This window comes from Girardinichthys multiradiatus, chromosome 2 (assembly GCF_021462225.1).
Source record: "Girardinichthys multiradiatus isolate DD_20200921_A chromosome 2, DD_fGirMul_XY1, whole genome shotgun sequence".
Classification (NCBI taxonomy): Eukaryota; Metazoa; Chordata; class Actinopteri; order Cyprinodontiformes; family Goodeidae; genus Girardinichthys; species Girardinichthys multiradiatus.
Window position 1 is genome coordinate 49580855 of NC_061795.1, and position 22845 is coordinate 49603699.

At 41.5% G+C, this 22845-nt stretch overlaps 2 protein-coding genes across 2 annotated transcripts in view; both read right to left on the reverse strand.

Moving 5' to 3' along the window:
- The window catches only part of dyrk4 (dual-specificity tyrosine-(Y)-phosphorylation regulated kinase 4), a 31749-nt gene extending 29787 nt beyond the window's left edge, over positions 1 to 1962 (reverse strand). Inside the window, exons 1-2 of the mRNA XM_047346765.1 lie at positions 1829 to 1962; positions 207 to 276 (exon numbers count right to left, since the gene is read on the reverse strand). Coding sequence (XP_047202721.1) covers positions 207 to 276; positions 1829 to 1860 — 102 coding nt within the window. The 5' untranslated portion in view covers positions 1861 to 1962. The remainder of the gene's footprint in view (positions 1 to 206; positions 277 to 1828) is intronic.
- Positions 1963 to 3860: 1898 nt separating this feature from the next.
- wfdc1 (WAP four-disulfide core domain 1) lies at positions 3861 to 22424 on the reverse strand. The gene is made up of 6 exons (XM_047380734.1): positions 21924 to 22424; positions 7385 to 7580; positions 7178 to 7261; positions 6589 to 6729; positions 6129 to 6179; positions 3861 to 6048 (listed from the first exon to the last, which is right to left on the reverse strand). Exons 1-6 carry the CDS (start codon positions 22014 to 22016, stop codon positions 5990 to 5992), a joined length of 624 nt encoding a protein of 207 aa, XP_047236690.1. The 5' UTR covers positions 22017 to 22424; the 3' UTR covers positions 3861 to 5989.
- Positions 22425 to 22845: the final 421 nt, after the last annotated feature.

Consider the following 22845-nt stretch of genomic DNA (forward strand, 5'->3'; position numbering starts at 1 on the left):
GGGAGGGTATGTTCCCTAATAAATCACAACCACCCAAATAACATTATTATTTTATAGGTGAAAATAGGGTGTTATGTTGCAGCCGCTATAATTTATAATAATAAATAAGCTGTTTGACAGCCAAGTATAAAAACTCAACTCAAGACATAAACAAAGAAAATAATTTCAAATAATGTAAGTATCAGAAATGAATTCTCGCTCAGTACCTTGATCAGCAGTGGAAAGGTGCGTTTTCTCTCGTTTAAAAGCTTGTCCTGCTTATGTTTGGATGCATTTCTGGAAAAAAACAAACCAGAGTTAACATACAGTAGTATGTGTGGAAATGTTTGTGTCACACTTAAATGTTTCAGATCAACTAACAAAATTTTATACGAGACAAAGATAATGTGAGTAAAAACAAAATGCACTCTTCAAATGTCGATTACATGTATTAAGGGAAAGAAGCTACCCAAAGCTATCCTCTGGGACTTCAGAGAACCACTGTGAGAACCATCATCCAGAGATGGAACCATGGAACAGTGGAGAACCTTCCCAGGAGTGACAGGCTACCAAAATTACTCCAAGAGCTCATGGATGACTCATTGAAGAGGATAGAGAAGAACCCAGAACAACATCTAAAGCTCTGCAGACCTCCCTGCCTCAGTTAAGGTCAAAGGTTCATAAGAAAGAGAGACTGGACAAAGATAGCCCCCATGGAGTTCCAAGACCAGAACCACTGCTGATCCAAAAGAACAGAAGGGCCTGTTTCATATTTACCAAACACATCGTGATGATCCTCAAGACTTTGTGGAAATATTCTGTGGACTGATGAGACAAAAGTGGAACTTTTGAGAAGACGCTCGACCCGTTACATTTGCTGTAAATCAAACCCAGCATTGCAGGAAAATAACATCAAACCTATAGTCAAACACGGTGTAGGTAGTGTGATGGTCTTGGGTTGCTTTGCTGCCTTAAGGGTTGGAAAATTTGCTCTAATATTAATAAAACCATGAATTCTGCTCCTTGACAGAAAATCCAGAAGAATGTCCAACCCCCAGTTTGAGACCTTAACATGGAGCAGGCAGGAGGAAAGGACCCAAAGCACCGCTGGTCCACCTGAGACGCTGTTAAATAAAGGTTTTGGAGTGGCCTAGTCATAGGTTAGACTTAAAGTGACAGAGAAGCTGTCGTGGCCTTAAGCAGGCCATTCATCCTGGATTTCTTCAAATGTGACTGAATTTAAACAACAAAGCAGAGTGGGTCAAATTCCTCCACAAAGACTCATTGGCAGTTATCAGCTGTGGCTGCTAACGATTTAACAACCAGTTTTTAGGTTCAGATGGTAGTTACCTGTTCATATAGGGTCAGGGTTGTTTGGACAGCCTTTTCCCATAACTAAAACGATCCTTTGAAAACAGCTTTTTATTTTGTCCCAGGTTCTCTTTTTCTGTTCAAAATCTGTTTGATGGTCTGAAACTTTGAAATGTAACAGAAGAAATCTGTAAGGATGCAAACACTATTTCATTGCATTGTAAGTATGTATAAATTATGAATGCACTGAACAAATGCTTCAGAGATGCAAACACTGTAAAATAAAACTGATCTTCTAGTGGCTTCTAGTGACACCTTCTGGACACATAGTTATTGTATTATAAACACCTTTAGCTCTTCCTGTTTTGCAGAACTGTCCAGTTAGATGATTTCACTAGTTAGCTTCACTGAAATGGATGAAAGAACAAAAAAACCTGCATAATTATATTTATTTCAGTCTTTTACATAAAGGTTTATAGTTGGTCAGTTTGCTTCCTAATTAAAGAAAAAGTGTAGGAATCATAATAAAAACACTGACCTTTTCTCTGTTGACTTGCGCGGTGTGTTCATGGTTAAGGCGTCAGTGATGAGGTGGTGACCCGCAGCATAACCAGCAGTAACTGTTCAGAAAGCAGAACCAGTACCAGGCCGGCAGCTTGACCCAAACACAACGACACAGTGAGCATGCCACCCTGCTCTCAAAGGGATTCGCCTTTATTGCTCTGATGCAGCTTTCAGTCAGCTGGGTGCTGAGGTAGACGCAGGTGTAACACCCCCCGCAGGGTCTATGCTTTCCACATGCTGCTGCTGCTGCTGCTGCTGCTGCTTGCTGCTTGCTGCTGCTGCTGCTGCTGCTGCTGCTGCTGCTGCTGCTGCTGCTGCTGCTGCAGTTCACCTGTTCATTCATTTTACTCATTATTATAAACACAAGCTGCTGCTGCTTGCTGCTGCTGCTGCTGCTTGCTGCTGCTGCTGCTTGCTGCTGCTGCTTGCTGCTTGTTGCTGCTTGCTGCTGCTGCTGCTGCTGCTGCTTGCTGCTGCTGCTGCTTGCTGCTGCTGCTGCTGCTTGCTGCTGCTGCTGCTTGCTGCTGCTGCTGCTGCTTGCTGCTGCTGCTGCTGCTTGCTGCTGCTGCTGCTTGCTGCTGCTGCTGCTGCTGCTGCTTGCTGCTGCTGCTGCTGCTGCTGCTGCTTGCTGCTGCTGCTGCTGCTGCTGCTTGCTGCTGCTGCTGCTGCTGCTGCTGCTGCTGCTGCTGCTGCTGCTGCTGCTGCTTGCTGCTGCTGCTGCTTGCTGCTGCTGCTGCTGCTTGCTGCTGCTGCTGCTGCTGCTGCTTGCTGCTTGCTGCTGCTGCTGCTGCTGCTGCTGCTTGCTGCTGCTTGCTGCTGCTGCTGCTGCTTGCTGCTGCTGCTGCTGCTTGCTGCTTGCTGCTGCTGCTGCTGCTGCTGCTTGCTGCTTGCTGCTGCTGCTGCTGCTGCTGCTGCTGCTGCTGCTGCTGCTGCTTGCTGCTTGCTGCTGCTGCTGCTGCTGCTGCTGCTTGCTGCGTTTGGCTGAGCAAGTAGCAGTTCACCTGTTCATTCATTTTACTCATTATTATAAACACAAGTTGATTTGATTTTACGCTTTAAAGTGAGAAAATATCTACAGTCATGTCAAAGGGTAAAAGAGTAATATTGTAGATTTAACAATCACTGCTCCCAGTAAAACCAGTAAGTTCGTTAATTCAATTCAATTCAGTTTTATTTATATAGCACCAATTCACAACACATGTCGTCTCAAGGTTCTTCACAACAGTCAGGTTCATACATTCAAATTAATCGTAATCATTGAACTGTTCAGTCAGATTCAGTTATTTATTCAAATTGGATAAAAAGTTTTTCTATCTAAGGAAACCCAGCAGATTGCATCCAGTCAGAGACTTGCAGCATTCACTCCTCCTGGATGAGCATGTAGAGACAGTGGACAGTCACTGGTGTTGACTTTGCAGCAATCTCTCATACTGAGCATGCATGTAGCAACAGTGGAGAGGAAAAACTCCCTTTTAACAGGAAGAAACCTCCAACAGAACTGAAACTTTACATTCCTGTTATTATTGCTCAGGTTTCCACATTCTTGTAAATAATCTGTTTTTAACACAAATAGACAAATAGTTTGTTTTCATCCGCAGGTTGAAGTCTGGGCTGGTTATTACACATGTGAATCAGTTTAAAATGCAACCATGCACAGTCTGTGACTTTAATAAATCACAAGTTTGTAACAGCTACTGTTTTCTTCAGTGTTGCCCATATATCTGTACCCTGTATCTGACTACAGCAGCGAGACATTTCTGAAATAACTCAACACAGTGCACATTTTCTGCTGATTTCTACTGAAACACTGAGTTGTCAAAGTTTTTAATTTGTTCTAGTAAAGTTATTTTATGAAGTCTTACGCTATGATATCAAGATCTGCACTTTAAAAATATCAGGTGAGGTAATTTCAAGAAACTTCGTCAATTAAAGACTGGACTTACATAACCGATGCACCCATGATAGGTTTAATCTTATTTTGAGGACAATAAAAAAGACAACATTAGTTTGAGTAATTAGGTTTATTTCAGCAGGAAATCAATGCAACACCAGTCAGAGAACAACATTCACCATTGATTTGTTTTCAGCCTATTCTTCTGTTAGGCAGCAAGAAAACCATCTGAACAGAGAAAAGAGACGCATGAAGCTGGCGGCGCTTTAAAATAAAAACAAGAAATGTCCACATTCATTTAAAAAAAAGAACTTTAAGAAAAATCTCCATCTGCTCTATTACCATTTCTATGCAACAACATTCATTGTCAGCAGTTTTATGAACTTAATAAATACAATTTGTTTTTATCTCCTTTTTAGAAAAAACATACCTGATCAGATTTGTTGCTGATCTTGATTTAAAGCTAACCTACCTTCTTCTTCTTCAAGAACAAAACTATTATATATTCAGACTTTCATAAATGCATGTTTACAATTGATACTTTATGATGTTGGGTTTTTACAATAAACTCGAGTTTTATTTGACATTTTATGTCTGACATAAATCTAAAACTGCTATACAGCCTTTAAAACTGTCCTAATCCACACTCCTATGGTATTTATTCTAATTATATAATAATACTAATATTCTGCTAATGACTCTCTTTAGTTTGACTATGAGATCATTTGGGGGTTTAGAGGAGAGATGTGACCCCTGCAGCTGGATTTGTTCCCTCTCTGCTCTTAAAACCTTCTACAGCTTTACGAGGAGGAACTCTGAGCAGAGCTTCTTCGAGAACGAGTTGGAGCACCACATGGTCCTGATTCTCTCTGCAGACCCGTTAGTTTGTGAAATGATTGAGGAGTTGTTGAGGGGAACCAGGTTGCAAAGAGCAAAAAAGATTTTTATTAACAGCTTTGGTCCTTCGTTTTCGTTGATCTCTGAGGAAACTCCTTCAGCATTTGTTTGGTTGGATAACAGGCAACAGTACATCAGATGCACATCCTAGTGGAGCTGGAAGGAGTAGCAGGTGAAGATGATGTTCTAAATAAACTGATAAAAATAGTAAGGTTGAAAGAAGAGCTTTAAAACGCAGAACTTAATACGTTAGTTTTTAAACTGATCAAAGGTTTCAGACCACGGCCCAAAAAAACCAAAACAGAACTAAAAGTCCCAAAAAAGAACTCAGTGCTGAGAAGACCCAATGTTCCAGTTGATCACTTCAAAAATATGTTCAAACATGCTTAATGCAGGGGTTAGGGGGTGGAAATGTTGCTCCATGTGGTGAAGGTGGCTTCATGACAGACAACCTGTTCTTGTAAACCTCCTTCGCATCCATCTCCAAACATTTTCAGAAGGATCAGGAGAAAATGCAGAAGGGTCTCATAGAGGGACGTTATTCTCCTGGAAGAAGTCCTTTGTCAGATGGCCGTTGTGAACTGACCTCCAAGATCATGATGAAGTCTCCTTCACTGTTCTGTGCAGAAGACTTCTCCAGTGGGACCTCTTCCTTATGCCGGTGACGTATGAAAAGCCATCAGGACTTTTCATATTCACTTTCTCCTCAGAGAATAAAATTTTCTTCCACCACCCCCAATGTTTGATACTCCCTGGAAAGTCCAAATAGGGGGATTTGTGGTGTGGGAGAAGACGTGGCCTTTGAAGATGTTTTTCCCCTCTTAAGCTCTTCTCTCACAGATGCCTCCTCAGTATCAGTGAGGACCTTAATTTGGGTCGAGGATCTGCCTGTGTGAGTAGGGACAACCAGTTGGATGTTCCAGCTCGGTACTTGATGTTTTTGTCCCATAACAGTCAGGACCTTTTAAGAAATTTAAAATGTCCATCTTACTGCTCCATCACAGCCGCATTGGGAGAGAACTTGCTTAACAATACTGACTCGTTCAAAGACAGGAAGTGTTTTTTCTTTAGCCGTCAGGGGGTCGATGCGGGTGAATGCCTGACAGAAAATATGAAAACCAGATTTATGTTATAGATTTGGACTTTTTTAAACTATGGTCTTCAACCTTTGATCAGATGATGAACAGTCTGTGTTTAAATACATTTTCTTGTTGCATTTTGAAGCACTGTTCACAACTTGACTTTGATAAACCAGCTTCAAAGGCAAATAATTGTCATTTCTTTCCTGGTTGTTGATCATAACTGTAATGTGATGATTGAAAGGGGATAAAATTCAAGGTCATCTCTTCATCCCAGGTGCTTGTGATGATGTTTTTCGTAGACGACTGCATTGTTAGAACTGGATCCTGTCAGAAAAATGAAGTTGTACAGTGGGTCGGCTTTATTTCTCAGTTTAAATTTGGTTGAAGTTTGTGAATTGTCTTACCCAAGTAGTCCTTGTAGTCCTTAAAATGTTTATGCCTCAAACCCCGTGAATCTGTACGCAAACAGCAAAAACTCATTATGGAGTAGAATTAGCTATAAAAGAGCACTCTTCATTAAATCATTAGCGTAACATTTCTTTCAGTATTTTCAGCCACTCGACATCAGCCTAACTTGTTGATGTTTGCTCTCTGGGGATTTGTCAGGTTGCTCCAGTTTGTTTATTTTTAGATGCATCTAAAAGGAGAAATCTGGCATCCAACAACATGGCTGACAAGGCCAAATATCTTGCTGTGGCATGAGCATATATATTAGTGTTTATATATATGTATATACATATACATGTATGTATATATACATGTATATGTATATATACATGTTTATATATACATATATATAAACAAAAATGTATGTGTATTGCATTTTCAGTTCCTGACATTATCAGGGGAACTGTACAGTCATACCGGGGTTGGCTTGTTGCTTGATGCACTGTCCCCGGTTCGGGATGCCAGCAGCAGGGTTTCCTGGGGTGATGATGTGGCATTCGTAGCCTGTAGGACAGTGAAGTGGCTCGTCTCCATCCTCTGTTGTGCTACACGCTTCAGCTGATGGAAAGATATGCAAAACAAGTTTCTATTTGCATTGTAACTTATTTATACTGCCATACGTTTACTTTTACCACTGGGAAAAGACAGCAGGCAATTCATTAAATTAAGTAGTCAAGAAATGAGCCTGTCTGGGACCAACAACCCCACTACGTTCAAAGTCACCTAAATCTCCTTACCTCCTCATTCTGATGCTCATTTTGAACTTCAGCAAGTCTTCTTCACCACGTTTAGATAATTAAATGCACTGAGTTGCTGCCATCTGATTGGCTGATTTTTGTTAACAGGTAGTTAACAGTTTATTGAAATGTGAGAATCTCCTGTTTAGATTTACAGCAAAAGTAAAGCAATAATGATTATGTCTCATTTTCTGGTCTTCTTAGTTTCCAGGTGCAGTTAGTGGTGTTTGTATCTGCTGATCTTACTGAACAAGTATGTGTGTACCCACCTTGCAGGACCTCCTCAGGGCCGTCTAGCAGCCAGCCGTTTCCTCCTAACCATCGAGGTTTGGGCTGAACCAGCCAGTCCAGAACTGCACAAGATGAACAACACTTTAGCGCTGCTACTGTAAATCCCAACGGGTTGAACTTAAGCTTTCAACTGAGAACATCAACATGTCAGTTGAAGAAATGAAGGTGATGTTGGCTCAGCTGACCTGGTGGAGGCTGAACAGACTCCAGGCAGGCGTAGATGCAACCGTTGTAACAGCATCGATTGTGGTGTTCACACTCTGAGTCTGAGCGGCAGCCTGGAACATCACAAGCTCCCTCAGGCAGCATCTGAGGTGGAGGTGGACAACGGTCGTTCTTCTGGTGCTGTGTGGACTCAGGGTGGTTGGGGTACTCATAGTCCTTAAAGACAGACAAACATAAATGTTGGACTGAGACCTTGCTTTTGTCCTTGATAAAGCCCTCTCTCTTTCCAGGGTTCAGCCTCCTTCCAGTGTTGATTTTCAGGGAGTGACAGACTTCTGATCATTTTATCTTTAAACCTCTAGTTATTGGACTTCTGTGCTAGTCACGGATTGTCCATAACGAACACCATGTTCAAACATAAGGGTGTCCATCAGTGCACTTGGCACCAGGACACTCTAGACAGGAGGTCGATGATCGATTTTTCTGTCGTATCATCAGACCTTCAGCCGCATGTTTTGGACACTCGGGTGAAGAGAGGGGCTGAGCTGTCCACTGATCACCACCTGGTGGTGAGTTGGATCCGCTGGAGGAGGAGAAAGCCGGACAGACTTGGCAGGCCCAAGCGCATAGTGAGGGTCTGCTGGGAACGTCTGGCGGAAGCCAGGCATGTATTCAACTCCCACCTCCGGGAGAACTTTGACCAGATTCCGGGGGATGTTGGAGACATAGAGTCCGAGTGGACCATGTTCTCCGCATCTATTGTCGATGCTGCTGCCTGTAGCTGCGGCCGTAAGGTCTGCGGTGCCTGTCGCGGCGGCAATCCCCGAACCCGGTGTTGGACACCGGCAGTAAGGGAAGCTGTCAAGCTGAAGAAGGAGTCCTATCGGCTGTGGTTGGCTTGTGGGACTCCTGAGGCAGCTGACGGGTACTGTGAGGCCAAGCGTGCTGCGGCCCGGGCTGTGACAGAGGCAAAAACTTGGGCCTGGGAGGAGTTTGGTGAGGACATGGAGAAGGAGTACCGGTTGGCCTCCAAGCGATTCTGGCAAACCGTCCGGTGCCTCAGGAGGGGGAAGCAGTGCTTCGCCAACACTGTTTATAGTGGGGGTGGGAGACTGCTGACCTCGACTGAGGATATTATCGGGCGGTGGAAGGAGTACTTCGAGGATCTCCTCAATCCTGCCATCACGCATACCCTGGTGGAAACAGAGGCTGGGGACCCGGGGTTAGACACTTTCATCACCCAGGCTGAAGTCACCGAGGTGGTTAAAAAGCTACGCGGTGGCAAGGCTTCGGGGGTGGATGAGATCCGCCCTGAGTACCTCAAATCTCTGGATGTTGTGGGGCTGTCATGGTTGACACGCCTCTTCAACATTGCGTGGCGGATGGGGACAGTGCCTTTGAATTGGCTGACTGTGGCGGTGGTCCCCCTACATAAGAAGGGGGACCGGAGGGTGTGTTCCAACTACAGGGGGATCACACTCCTCAGCCTCCCTGGTAAGGCCTACGCCAGGGTATTGGAGTGGAGAATCTGGCCAATAGTCGAACCTCGGCTTCAGGAGGAGCAGTGTGGTTTTCGTCCCGGCCGTGGAACACTGGATCAGCTCTATACCCTCTACAGGGTACTCGAGGGTTCATGGGAGTTTGTCCACATGTGTTTTGTGGACCTGGAGAAAGCATTTGACTGTGTCCCTCGTGATGCCCTGTGGGGGGTGCTCCCGGAGTATGGAATCGGGGGCCCTTTATTAGGGGCCATCCGGTCTCTGTACGAGCGGAGCAGGAGTTTAGTTCGCATTGCTGGCACTAAGTCGGACCTGTTCCCGGTGCATGTTGGACTCCGGCAGGACTGCCCTTTGTCACCGGTCCGGTTCATAACTTTTATGGACAGGATTTCTAAGCGCAGCCAAGGGCCGGAGGGGGTCTGGTTTGGGGACCAGTGGATTTCGTCTCTTCTTTTTGCAGATGACGTGGTCCTGCTGGCCCCCTCTAGCCAAGACCTACAGCATGCGCTGTGGCGGTTCGCAGCAGAGTGTGAAGCAGCTGGGATGACCTCTAGAGGGCAGACAAATACAGCAGAGTAATAACACTGAAAGTGAAGACTAGTTGTAAGCATGTCTGGATGGGAACTGTTGACCTAGACAAGAAAACTGTGCAAAGACACGCCTGCATAGTGACTGATGGCAAAGACTGAACCAAGCAAAGACCAACATTAGCATATTTAGAAGCTTGTGGCTGAAACGGTACAAAATAAGAATATTTACGGGATATGAATGATTTTCAAGGAACTGTACAACCTTACTGTTTTCTAATGAACTTCTAATCATTAAACTAGACCAGAGGACAAGAAACTCAACTTTTAGCGAGAAATAAATGATTTTTCAACTTTAGCAACAGGCAGTGGTTTAATATTTTAGCAGGAGAACATGGAGCTGAGTAAGAGGGAAATTTGATCACTCTGGAAATTTGTCTATGAATGTAGACATTTTATGAGAAAGCATGAGGGGAAAAAAGTGCAGTCAAAGGCAGCTGTGGTTCCAGGGACTTTGGTCTAATAAAATCCATATGTGCAACCCAGAACAATAAATGGTACTGTAGCACAAACATGATATTGGGTTAGAGCGATTAAAGTGCCTTCCTGGTGAAAAATTCTCACCACCGAAATCATGGCTGAATAGAAATAGAGAAAGTGTGTTTTTGCAGACAGGACTCGTTTATATTGGAATTATGGGACTAACCAATGATAAGGAAAATATGATATTGACACTTAAGAGAAAATCACTCTGAAAAGATCTATATTCAGCTTTCCTAAGTCTTATACCTCTAAACAGAATCAAGTGCAGCCAGCTGTCTTTAGAGGTCACCTGGTCAGCAAACAGAGTCCAGCTGTGTGTATTTTAATCTGAGTCTAACTGCAGATGTGCCTTAAAAGGTTTGTTGGAGAACATCGGAGAACAACAGCATCATGAAGACCAAGGAACACAGCAGACAGTTCAGGGAGAACGTTGTGAAAACGTTTAAAGCAGGGTTAGGTTTTAAAACAACATCCCAAACAATGAACATCTCTGAGTTCTGTTCAACCCATCACCTGAACATGGAGAGAAAATGGATCAACTGCAGAGAGACGTCTCTAGCTGCAGCCGCAGTTGCTACAAAACATGCCTCCCTTATTCATGTTGATTTTTGATTGACAACACGCTTGCCTACGTAGTAGCTGTGCGGAGCAGTAGGGTTGGGGTTCAGGTAGGGCTTCTACTAATGTTACTTTTAATTCTTAAACTTTGGGTAACATTTTGGAAGATGTAAAGCCGTATGATTTTATTTTTTTAAGCCACCATAGTAACTAAAACGATCCTTTGAAAACAGCTTTTTATTTTGTCCCAGGTTCTCTTTTTCTGTTCAAAATCTGTTTGATGGTCTGAAACTTTGAAATGTAACAGAAGAAATCTGTAAGGATGCAAATACTATTTCATTGCATTGTAAGTATGTATAAATTATGAATACACTGAACAAATGCTTCAGAGACGCAAACACTGTAAAATAAAACTGATCTTCTAGTGGCTTTTGCATAAAGCCGTATGATTTTATTTTTTTAAGCCCCCAGACTTTATTAGCGGTTACTGTGTAAACACATACCTTTAACCACACCGACCGAAAAACTTCTTTCACTGTTGAAAGAAACCCTTAACCTTTTTTATTTAATTCCCTTTGGGATGAATAAAGTATTTTTCAATTGAATTATATTAACTTAAAACACCGTGTTAGATATAAAAATCATGTTTGTCACGTTTGTTTGAAGTGTTCTTTATAGTTACAAAGTTTTCTGCAAATGGAGGCTTGGAAAAACATTAAGGCTTTTCTGGTGAACAAAAACAGATCACATTAACTTAAAGGTCAATCTCTTCCATTATGTTACGAGGTGGAACATTTCATTTCCTGCTAAAGTTCAGTATGGCAGAAACTTAATCTGAGTTTGTCTGAGTGTATGATTATGACTGGTATGGGTTAAACCAAAATGAGCAAATTATCTCTTGCTTCTTGAACTTGACCGAGGGATCAAAACATGTAATTTGGCCATAATCTGATTTTTAGAAGTTATGCCGTTTACACTTTCATTTGTGTGTGTGTTTAAAATGAGGTTTGTGTTGAAACCTATGTAGTGAGCCACGCATTTTAGCATTTAGGTCTTAAATTCAGTTTTAAACCTACTTTATTATATCAAAATCAAATATATATTTGCTTTGGTCTCTTATTTCTCATCACAAGTCTCACTGTGATGAGACTTAGTGAGAAACAGCTGATGGAATAGCAGATGATGTCTGAGTAAGGAGCCAAAGCAACAAGTGATCAGACACATGAGCAACTTCAGATGAGCTCCGGACTGTAAAGAGCTGAAGTTTACGATCATTCTACATAAGGTGTTGGGGATTTGGAAGATTTGGGGTTTTTTGGGATTTCAGAGGTTTGAATTAAGGATAATGAAAGTATAATACAAAATTGTCTAAACATTAGAAGAAAAAAAATAAATAAAAAGCAGAGAATGTTTCAAATTTAAAACCAGTTTACCTGAGTTTTATTGTTCTATTTTAAAAAATATGTATTGCCGGATACACAGGCATAAATGTATAGATTGCAGGGTTCTCAAGGATGGTTCTGAAGAACCTTTAGCTACAAGTTTTATTAGCATTATTGCATTGAAAAATTGCTTCCTTGGCCACCATAGCATAAGTGAGCGTTTTGTAGTGTCTGCAGCAGCCCGGTATTATTGATGATATTACTGATGATTAATCAGAAATGCAGCTAAGAGGCCCAGGGTAACTATGTAGGAGCTGCACAGATTCAAAGATCAGGTGGAAGAATTTGTTGGCAGGACAACCATTGGTGGTACTCTTCACAGATTTGATCTTAAAGGGGACACATCATGCTTTTAAATCCTTCCTTTTCCTATTTAAATCATTCAGATCTGGTCTGTATAAAGTGGAATTGCAGTGCCTTTGGTTTGAATTTGTCACTGTAGCTCCTCAGGCGTTCATTTGACTTATTTAAGCTTCGTTTTTGACCGTCTCGTTTTGCTGCTGTCCATTTAAATGCAAATAAGGTACTGCACACCCTGCCCCCCTCCAGGTTGCGAGCCTTCCACTCAACCCTGTTTGGCCATTTTTGTAGTTTGATAGTAGAGGAACGATAATTTAGCGTAGCAGAAGCTTTTTATACCTAAAATCTATTTAAAGATGTCAACAACAGAGGAGCTGTCCATTCAACCTTGCATATTCGAGCCAGAGTCTGACCCAGAGCAAGAAGAGATTGAAAATGACGAACCAGCGGAACAGCCGGTAAGTTCTATCAACACCTCAACAATCAAGCTTGCTGTCATTTTACCTCTTTGCTCTGTCCGCTGTTTCCATAGACAGAAGGAACTGATCCCTCAGACAGACGGAGTCTTTCAGCTAATCCTCTGTTATACTGGCCCAGGTTGCTGAAACACTCCTGCCTGAAGTATTTCACACAAACGAGGACTTTCTCCACTGATGTTGGCACGTTTCCATGAAAAATAGAATTTAACCAGGCACTCTGAAGAGGTTCTGACCCTAGGGGACGATGTAATGACTGGTGTGGGTTAATACACGCAACAACTGAACATTTAGATTTTCCCGCTTGCTGCTTCGGCATCTTTTAATTTGAACTACAAGTACTGCGAGAACAAAATGGTGGATTCGCTGGATTGGTTAGCCGGAAGTCCATGACCATCTTTAGAAGTTCCACAGAAAATACTGTGATGTAATAAAGAACAAAACATAATTGAAAATAGGAAAATCTGAACAGACTGACCAAATTTGACCCAAAAAGCATTTAAATATATCACTGCAGGATCTGGAGTGACTAAATTAAAATTTTCTAGACGTTCAGAGACACCCGATACACTAAAAAAATATGTTTCAGAGCTAAAAAAGTGGATTTAATGGATTTAATCCATTATGTCCCCATTAATGGAAGAGAAACAAGATGAAAACCATCACTGACAGAAAACCACAAGAAGTCCTGGTTGCAGTTTGTCACAAGTCATGTGGGACAGTGGCCCCCAACCCTAGTCCCCAGGGCCCAATGTCCTGCATATTTTAGATGTGCTTCTGCTGCTGCACACCTTATTGAAAAGTTGCATTACCTCGATTGCATGCCACCAACTAGCTTGTTTATCACCCTTTCATTTAAGTCGGGGTGGCAGCAGGGGAAGCACCTAAACATTTTGGAAAGTAGCCCTCAGAACCAGGGAGCACTAATGTAGGGGACACAGTAAACATGTGGAAGAAAGGGCTCTGGGGCAAAACTTTATGTAAGGAGAAAAACTGAGTTGATGGGAAGATGGATGAAGCTACAAACCTGTTATACATTAAAGCATATTATTCCCCTTACATCTCATAAAATACTTTGAAGCTTGTGATTGTACTGTGAGAAAATAGGAGAAAGTTAAAAGGGTTAAAGATATGATGTGAACAAGCTAAAAAAGAAGCTTAGTTACAAATAAACTCCTCCTGAAACCGCACATTGTTTCAGGCACGGAGATACATTTCTCTGAAACTATGAATGCAGCAACTCCATTGAAACACACAGAGAGAAACTTGTTTTTTTTTTATGCAAGATTTGTAATTATATAATTGATCTGTGGGCTACAGACCATCATTAAAATGTACTGTTTATTTGGCTGGCTAACTGACTGCTATCCCAAAGTAATCACAAAGAGAAGAGAAACAGCTTGGTCTGATAGTGGGCTCACAAACTCTAATGTGGGTTTAATTTAGTCTGGCAGCTGTGAGCTTTCCATGATCAGATTCCTTTAAGGAACAATGGGAGGACCAAATTGTGGCCTAGTCACAGCTTGTAAAAGTTTATCCCAGAGCCTCATATTACTGGAAAGTTGTGTGAAAAAATCTTACAAGGTGAGCAAAGATCTTCCAAGGGCATCAAGCTAAAATAATTGATACCCACACATTTAAACAGTGCCATCAGACCATCAGACACAGACTTTACATATTTAGCCAGAACAGCTTTTTTCTTCACAAAGGCAGTCAGTCAAGTGTCTTCTTTTTAAAATAACAGTGATGTGTTTTTGAATGCAGATAAAAAGCTCAGAGAGAAAAGTGTTTTCTTATAAAAGACGATCCAGATATGAAATGTAATTCAGCCAACATTCCTCCTCTCATTAGTGAACCTGAACGGGGGGGACGTATTGGGTTGTGAACAGCAAACAGGGAAGCGTGTTGGCCTGATGCCACTAATAAATGCATTCTGACCTTTCCTCTTTAGGATATTGTTGGATGTTGTGATGCATTGGTCACTTTTTGGTTTTAACTTTTGTACAAAGTTCCAACTGAGTTTAGTTTTCCTCCATAACACTGACGTACTCTGTATCACGTCTGGGTGTATGGCAGCCTCGCCTCTGTCAGTCTACCCCAGGGCAGCCGTGCGATGAATGGGTGGATGACTGATTGTAGTGTAAAGCACGTGACATTGAGTCACCTCTGATTCCTAACAGCACGGGTTGTCCCTGCTCAAGATTAATGTCGGATTTCACATTTTGCTTAGAAACAGTGGTCCAGAGACCCAGTCTGGATCGTTGAGAGGTGTCACAGAACGATACTGTTCACAGTAAGGCGCTCTGCTTCTTCTTCTAGGTCAGTTTTCTGGGGCTGGAAAATTAACATGTCCAAGGATTGTGGAAGCCAAAACAGGCCTTAAAACATTTCTTCAAACTCCAGAAAGACCCCAAATAATCGTTTTGAATTGTTAGACCTTTAAACAGCTTAGATAATAGCTTAAACTTTGATTTCTTTTTTGGAAAACATTCCTTCCCCTGTAAGGCTCAGTGGCTTTAATGTTGGAAACTTTATTTTATTTTGTTTGTGCTTCATTTTACTTAATAAATAATTCTGAAATAGGAATTGGTGGGATTTTTAATTACTGTAATTGTTGATTATGTAAGATGTAAGTCATTGGATTGATGATAAATAATTTGTAATTTAAATCTTTTCACTTTTAACTGGTGAAGGAATCATTACCTGGGATAGAAAAATCAATCTTCCATGAAACTACATTTTTATTTATTAAATTGTGTACATTTATTTAACATTAACCTTGGTTAATGTAGCACCAATAGGCAACATTTGGGTTGTTTTTTAGTCAAGCGTTAAAAGAACCACTGTCCCTCTTTTAGAACACTGAACTGAATAGATTCACACTAACTGTGTTAAACCCTGGAAACCACCAAGGTCTGAAAGGTCTCCCAGTTTCAGGAGATCTATGAATGAGTTCTGTAAAGTCTGCATTTATTGAATAATAACTTAATGATCTCTACCCTCTCTGCTTGTCTCACATCCGATCTATTCTCCATTTCTCCTGCAAGTTCTTCCTGAAATAAGGTCAAGTGGTCCCTTCCTGTTTATGTATGTTTTTTGCAGACATACAGGGTCTACAACACTGCATGAAGTGTCCATCTGATCCTTAAGCTCCAGAAATGATAGCATCATCTAACTACTAACTCTTTACTCTTATAAACACTTTTTTTTTTTTTTTGTGAAGATTGGTGGTATGTCTCTCCTTGTGCTTTTATGCTGCAGGATGCCAAAGAGGCGGCCATGCTTTAATCCTGAGCTTTATCTCACAATCCGGCTCTCATCTCTCTGATGTTTCAGTGTTTACTTACCCTCCGTTCTGCCAGGCTGCGCTCACATTGTTGCCCATCCATCAGGACTGTGTGTGATGTTCAGTTTTTCCTCTCCGTCTGTAACACTATATCCCTCATCGTCTGTTGCTTCTTTTTCTTGTTTCTTTGATTCTGTATTGTCTAGTGTTATAAAGCAGTAGGATGATGTTTTCTGTAACATTTGATCTCTGCAGCTTAATTTCTGGTTACTCCATCTTTTTTTTGCGGCACTCTTGTATTTGGGTTTATGTAGGGCTTGCAGGGAGGTGCCAGAGACGCCCTGACTGGCTCCAGATCAGATCGTTTGTGCTTCTAAGCAGATAAGACGTTTCTGCTTCCTTTGAAGAAGAGTTAATGCAAAATAATAATAATGAGAGCAGGAAACAGGCCTCCAGCTGTGTTTATTCATTCATTCATCTCATCCTACAATAGAACAATAAGAAAAGAATTGAGAATGAAAAATCTGTAGACTTCTTAGTTCAGACTCGATCACGTTGAACAAGAAGGTGAAAATCAATTTATGATAACATTTATGTCAACTGAAGCCCTTTAGCTCCAGCACTAAGTCATAAAAGCCACATTAGCTTTATGCCCAAAACCTAATTCCTCCTGCGCCAGTTAGAGAAAAAGACAGATTTGCAAATGGACAGAGACAAAGGACGGCTGAAGGGTAACCAGACTCAGAAAAAAGTTATGATGAACAGGAGGCCAAAATACTGATAGAAAACAGGTAGTTACACAGCTTGAATAAAGCAGTTCTTAAATATGGACATACTGGCAGTGCAGGGCTGCATGGTTCTGAAACTCACAGAAGATTCAGTTCTTTTAAATGACCTGCAGCTGGGAGACGTTTAATGGAGGGAAACTAAACAAAGTGTTGATGATGAAGAAAGTTCCGGTTTATTTTCAGTGAACTGAAGGTGCTGAATGGTGACTGGTTCTATTCTGAAGTGCTTTGCCCCAGCAGACTTACAGTTTATCATCTGACTCAGATGTCCCAAACATGTCCGTCCATCTCCATTTATCTGAGATTGGTCGCTGGTAGGGCTACAACCAACGATTATTTTAATAATCGACTAATCTGTCGATTATTTTTATGATTAATCGATTAATCGGTTTTTATATTTACTGTTACTGTCATTAACAAAGCAGCACCCACATCTGCAACACTAAATTAACATGAATTAAATTAATTAACAGTATTTAACGTGTTTAGTTTCTTATTAGGTATATGTTTTTTACCGCGCTGGCTCTTCCTCTCTCGCTTCAACTCCTTTGTCTCAGATGTTCATGTAGTGACGTCATGCCAGACCGTTTTTGTAAGTCACTCATCTTTTTACTGCATCTAGGGTGAAGGTCTCCCATACTTTCGATGTCTTTTTGTTCGTGTTAGTTTTTCTTCTGTTTTCTCGTTTGTCCCCCTTTTCTTTCATAACGTTTCGTGCTCCGCCATCTTGCTCAGTGCAAATGCGTTTGTGCCGCGTATAAATTCATGCGCGTAGACCGTCATGCAAAATATTAGCTGATTTCTTCTTCTACTGCTCTGACGGTAGATCGCAGCGTTCGTTGGCTCATTACTGCCACACATTGGCCACAAATGTAACAAATTGTGTTAAAAAATAGACCGCACGCGGCAAAACGTGATTACAAAGCAACTAATCGATGACTAAATTAGTTGACAACTATTTAAATGATCGATTTTAATCGATTAAATTGATTATTTGTTTCAGCTGTAGTCGCAGGGGGAATACCAATAGATCCCAGATTCTGGGAAGCTCATCTCAGCTGCTTGTACCCATGATCTTGTTCTTTGGGTGGTAATCCATTTCTCATGATGACATGTAAGGTTCAGGATGTAGACCGATAAATTAGAGCGCAACACAGTCATTACCGCTTCAAACTGCCAATTCATCCTTTGCTCCTTCCGATCATCACTTGTGAACAAGACACCAAGATACTTGAACTAATCCACTGGAGACTGACCTCTGACCTAGAGGGAGCAGTTCACCTCTGATCCCAGCTGCTTCACACTGGGCTCGACCTGCTCCACTGGAAGTTGACCATGACCAGAGCCACAGTAATACAGTGACACGGCCCTGAATTCAAGCTTCAGCCAATTGCTTACTTTTATTTCTAAAACTTCCATGGGGAAATCTGGTTTATTTAGGAGAGGTAGTTAATTTGCTATAAGCACTGTGCAAAAGTCTTCAGTCATCTCTGATGTCATCATGTTTTACTTTAAAAGAGGCACACTGCAACATTTCTTCAGTTTTAAAAGTCTGTTAAAAATTTCCTCTGGACCAGCAATTTATTCACTGTTACACACAAAATGATTATTAAAACAATGCAAAAGGCAATTCACACATAAGGCGTAGATCTTTTTTTTTGCCGATATACACTTTACATTTTTGTGTAAACTTGTTTAATTCTGCAATACAATCAGAAAGCTCAACAATGTTTTTCTTACAATACCTGAAAACAGTGTTGATGTACAACTTCCCCCTCATCTGAATCCATCATAATTAATTTCTTCTTCAAGTATCCCTCCTACCCTGCTAGCCAGATGGTTGGCTTGGACATATATGTTTCTGAAGTCTACTCGAGAAAATATCAAGAACTTTCAAACATGCTTTAGATCATCTGTCTGTAACCTCCTATCAACCTTCAAGTTGTACCAATCAGATCAAAGAAGCACCATGAGCTGAGTCAGCCAACAAACAGGAACATCATTCTGGATTGTTGACTGACAGTGCATCTCTGCAAATAAAATCCCTGGTTGGCCACATAGCTCTGGACGATTTGATTCTGCATAATTTATTCGTTAGAATCAAGCTGTTTTCCCTCTGTGCTGTTAGCCCAAGGCCAAGACTTACAGTTGGTCAGACAAAGACAGGGAAGCACAACTGTTTCTATGCCTCTGTAGGTCTTCAAACCAGGTGGTGTCAGCTCCTTAGAAACTAAAGTTAGAAAGAAAGTCTGATGCTAGCATCAGACTTTCTCAAGTGGCATGCCCTGACAGATCGCTCAGCAAGACCATGTAATGGCTGCATCAAATTTCACAGTCAGGTTGTGCTTGTTGGGATCTGTATTGGTGAGTGGGAAACGTTTACCTCTGCTGCTAGATCATGATAAGTTAAAAGTATAATAAAAAAGCTTTTTATTTTCAGTTTTCACTTCTAGACTTGGTTTCAATACACAGCCTTATAAACCATGTAATCATAAACGAGCCCTGCGTTCTTGATCCCATGAGAGTAACATTTCTGTAGCGATCTTAAATAATCCTGAAATGTTGTTTTACAAAACGTACATTTATAATTTTTCTGCCACAGCCTTCCTGAAGCCCCAAGCAGCTCGATGAACTTTAAAACCAACTCAATTTTTTCAACTAATATAAGTTCTCTGCTACCGTCTTCATGACACGTGCAGCCAGTAAATTCTGACTGAGTCCTGCTTGGTGAAAAGATGAAAAAGGTTTTAATAAAATGTGTTTCAGTGACAAATACTGATATGTTCCTCATTTGCAAGTTTACACATTACATGAAGAAAGTGATTGCTGAAAAAGGAACAGAAAACACATTTGAACAGATGAGGGTAAGTCTTGCTCAAGGTCAACACTCATAGTTAAAAAGGTTTGATTTAGTTTAAAACAACCCAGGTTTTTCTGCATGTCACTGGGTTTTTCAAACAACTCTTTGACAACTTGAAACCAGAAACATAAGAAATTGCTCGAAAAATTGCTTTTTGACAAAGTTTTTCCGCAAAGTTTTATTAGGACAAGTTTTGTAAATCTGAAAACTAGTTTTCCATTTCCACAGTGAAATGTCCCCACACATTTTAAGATTAAGATGGCAACGTTTAAATCATGAGAAAAAATTATGAACAGATTAGTTTCTTCAACCTGTTTGTAAAATTACTTTTGTCCACAGAAGTTCTTATTGATTGAATTTACTGTGATAATAAAAACTAAATCTGGCTAAAGTTCTGTTTAGTATAGTTGGGGGCTAATGTACCAAGAAAGGCAAACAGGACCGGAACTGGTTGGTGGTCTTTGGTTTGCTACAATCAGTCATTTTTCTTTCAAAGCACACTTTTATGGAAAATCTTTTATCATTTGTCTTTCTACACATGGCTGGTTTTGCTGCACGAGATAGAGGGAGTAAATATGTGTGGGAAAACATACTGAAACATCACAGATGAAAAGATTTAAAGTACAAAGCCAAACTCCTTCTTCACATCCGTCTCAGCACGGTCCAATTACAGCTCTCTGGAAGAAGAGACTAGCAAGACTTTTGGGTCAATTCTGAAAGCAGCAGGAGAGACGAAGAGGGAGAAAATGAGGGTTGAGATAGTGAAAGGGGAGGAAAAAGAGCAGAGTTCAGAGAATGATCGAGTAACTTTTCTGTTTTCTAGGCCAATGAGGGCATAAACAAGTCAAAAAGTGAGAACATTGAGGACTAAAAGGTTGTGAAAAGGAGAAGAAAGAGGAGAAGAGAGAAGGTAGTGAGAGCCTATTAGAGATGATCAATCAGCTACACTGAGCTCAGCTAACAAGCAGGGGCCTTGTTGGCAAGTTTGGCTCCTACCCTAATAATCCACTACACACACACACACACACGCACACACACACACACATGCACACACACACACACACACACGCACACATACACACACACACACACACACACACACACACACACACACACACACACACACACACACACACACAGTCTCTCTCTCTCTCTAATTTTTAGTTACTCACATGGAAACTAAAAAATTAGTAGCTTTTTCCAGCTTGACACAAGCCACACTCATCAAAACTCAGAAGCAGAAATTTACATAGTTCTTATTTTACTAACTAACTATTATAAAAATACAGATAAAAATTTAATTAGTAAATACAGTTAATCTGGTTGTGAATTGTGACATGTATGTGCAGACCAAGACGTTCTGCACATACAATAACAATAAACCTTGGTTCACTTCTCATCTGAGGCAGCTGCACAGGGATAAGGAAGACGCTCACAGCAGTGTGGACCTGGCCTTGTATTAGCAGGCCAGGAACAAACAGACCAAGGAGATCAAAGATGCTACAGTGAGAAGCTAAAGAAAAGCTTCTCACATGGAGATCCTTTTGCTGTTTGGAATGGTTTGAAAAACCTGACTGCCTACAGGAGACCTTCCCCCAACCCTGAGCAGAATCCTCACCTGGCAAACCAGTTGAATGGCTTCTACTGCAGGTATGAAAAGCAGCAGTTTACACCTCAACCCAACTCCTCCACATCCCATTCGGAAACAAATTCTTGCCATACGCCAACCACCCCCTACCTTCAGACCCCCTGCCTGTACTAAAGGTCTCAGAGGAAGATTTAAATAGGATCTTTCAGCGCCTGAAAACAAAGAAGACCTCACAATCTGAAAACTTGATAATGTCGCCCCATCTGCGTGACCACCAACTAGCCTCCATCTTCACTGAGATCTTCAACAAGTCACTGGAGCTGTGTGAGGTTAGCCTTGAAGAATCGGCAAAAATCCCAGTGGGAAGATGAGGCAAGCTAATAGAAACTGATCCAAAGAGACTTATTGCTGGAAGAGCCACACAAAGAGGCTGACTTTTATAATTTCCCAAATTATATGTAACATAATCTACTTTGTTTTCCTTTTTTTTAACTTCAGGTTTCAGGTGATCTCGATGTCTTTTCACCTTTGCCACGCAGCGGTTCTGATGTGTGAAGCACGTCTGTAACAGAGCCTGCAGTGTCTGGTGCTCAGTGAGCTTTTACCTACTTCTTCTCTGAACAGCTCCAATGCAAACCACGCAGTCATATGACATTTATGAACACATGTTAAAGGGGAGAATGCTGTCCTACCTTATGGCTGAGTCCTCTTTTCCTTATTTTTCTGGGATCACTTCCTGTGGACAGGACCAGCAGGGACAGCAGCAGCACCAAACATGCAGGCATGATCAGATACTGCACCTTGGCTCAGGTCACTTGCTCTAGAACACTTCTTCCTCTTTCTTTTCATGCATTTATCTCATCTTCCTTCTCCTATTCCAAAGTTTTATTAGTCGTCCCTTGTTTTCCCTTTTTCCAGCAGAGGTAAGGAATCTTGGGTGCTCATGTGCTGCCAGAGATTACCCAAGCCCTCTCCGTCCAGCTGGACCTACCTTTATATCCGACTGTAGAGAAGTGCAGACTACCAGAATCATAGAGCGGTGAAAAGAAAGGGGAAAGTACAGACAGATGAAAAGAGGTAGTACTTAGGAAGAAATGAAAGGAGGGATCTCAAAAGGAGGGGAAGGAAGGGAAAAGCAGCAGCTGTCTTTGCATCAACTGCTGAGCGCTGAAGCTGTCTGCTGGCACAGTATGCACACAGGAGGGGAGATGAAAGCAGGGAGGGGAATATGTTCGAGAGGGCAATGTCTGTGAGACCTCCCCCCTGGCCTTATGTTGCATCTTGAGGCACATCTGGTGATCTTTTTTGAAATTTGTCAGAGTTGTGCAGTTGGGACATGTTGGACAGTCTAGATGTCTGCAGTGTTGTCTCTGGGGAGAAAAAGTTAAGTTGCTCTACAAGCAAGACTTCTGTTTAAGCATATTTTTTAACTTTTAACTAACAACTGAACAAGCACACTGACATGTCAGTGAGTCTGTGAACAGAAAACTACTTTTATTTATAGAAACACATGCATGTTAATGTGCTAATGCATGCAGTTGAGTAACATGTTTGGAAAGGATGCAGGACAGGGGGTGGGGGGTGGGGTGTTAGTGGCACTGACCCGTACAACAT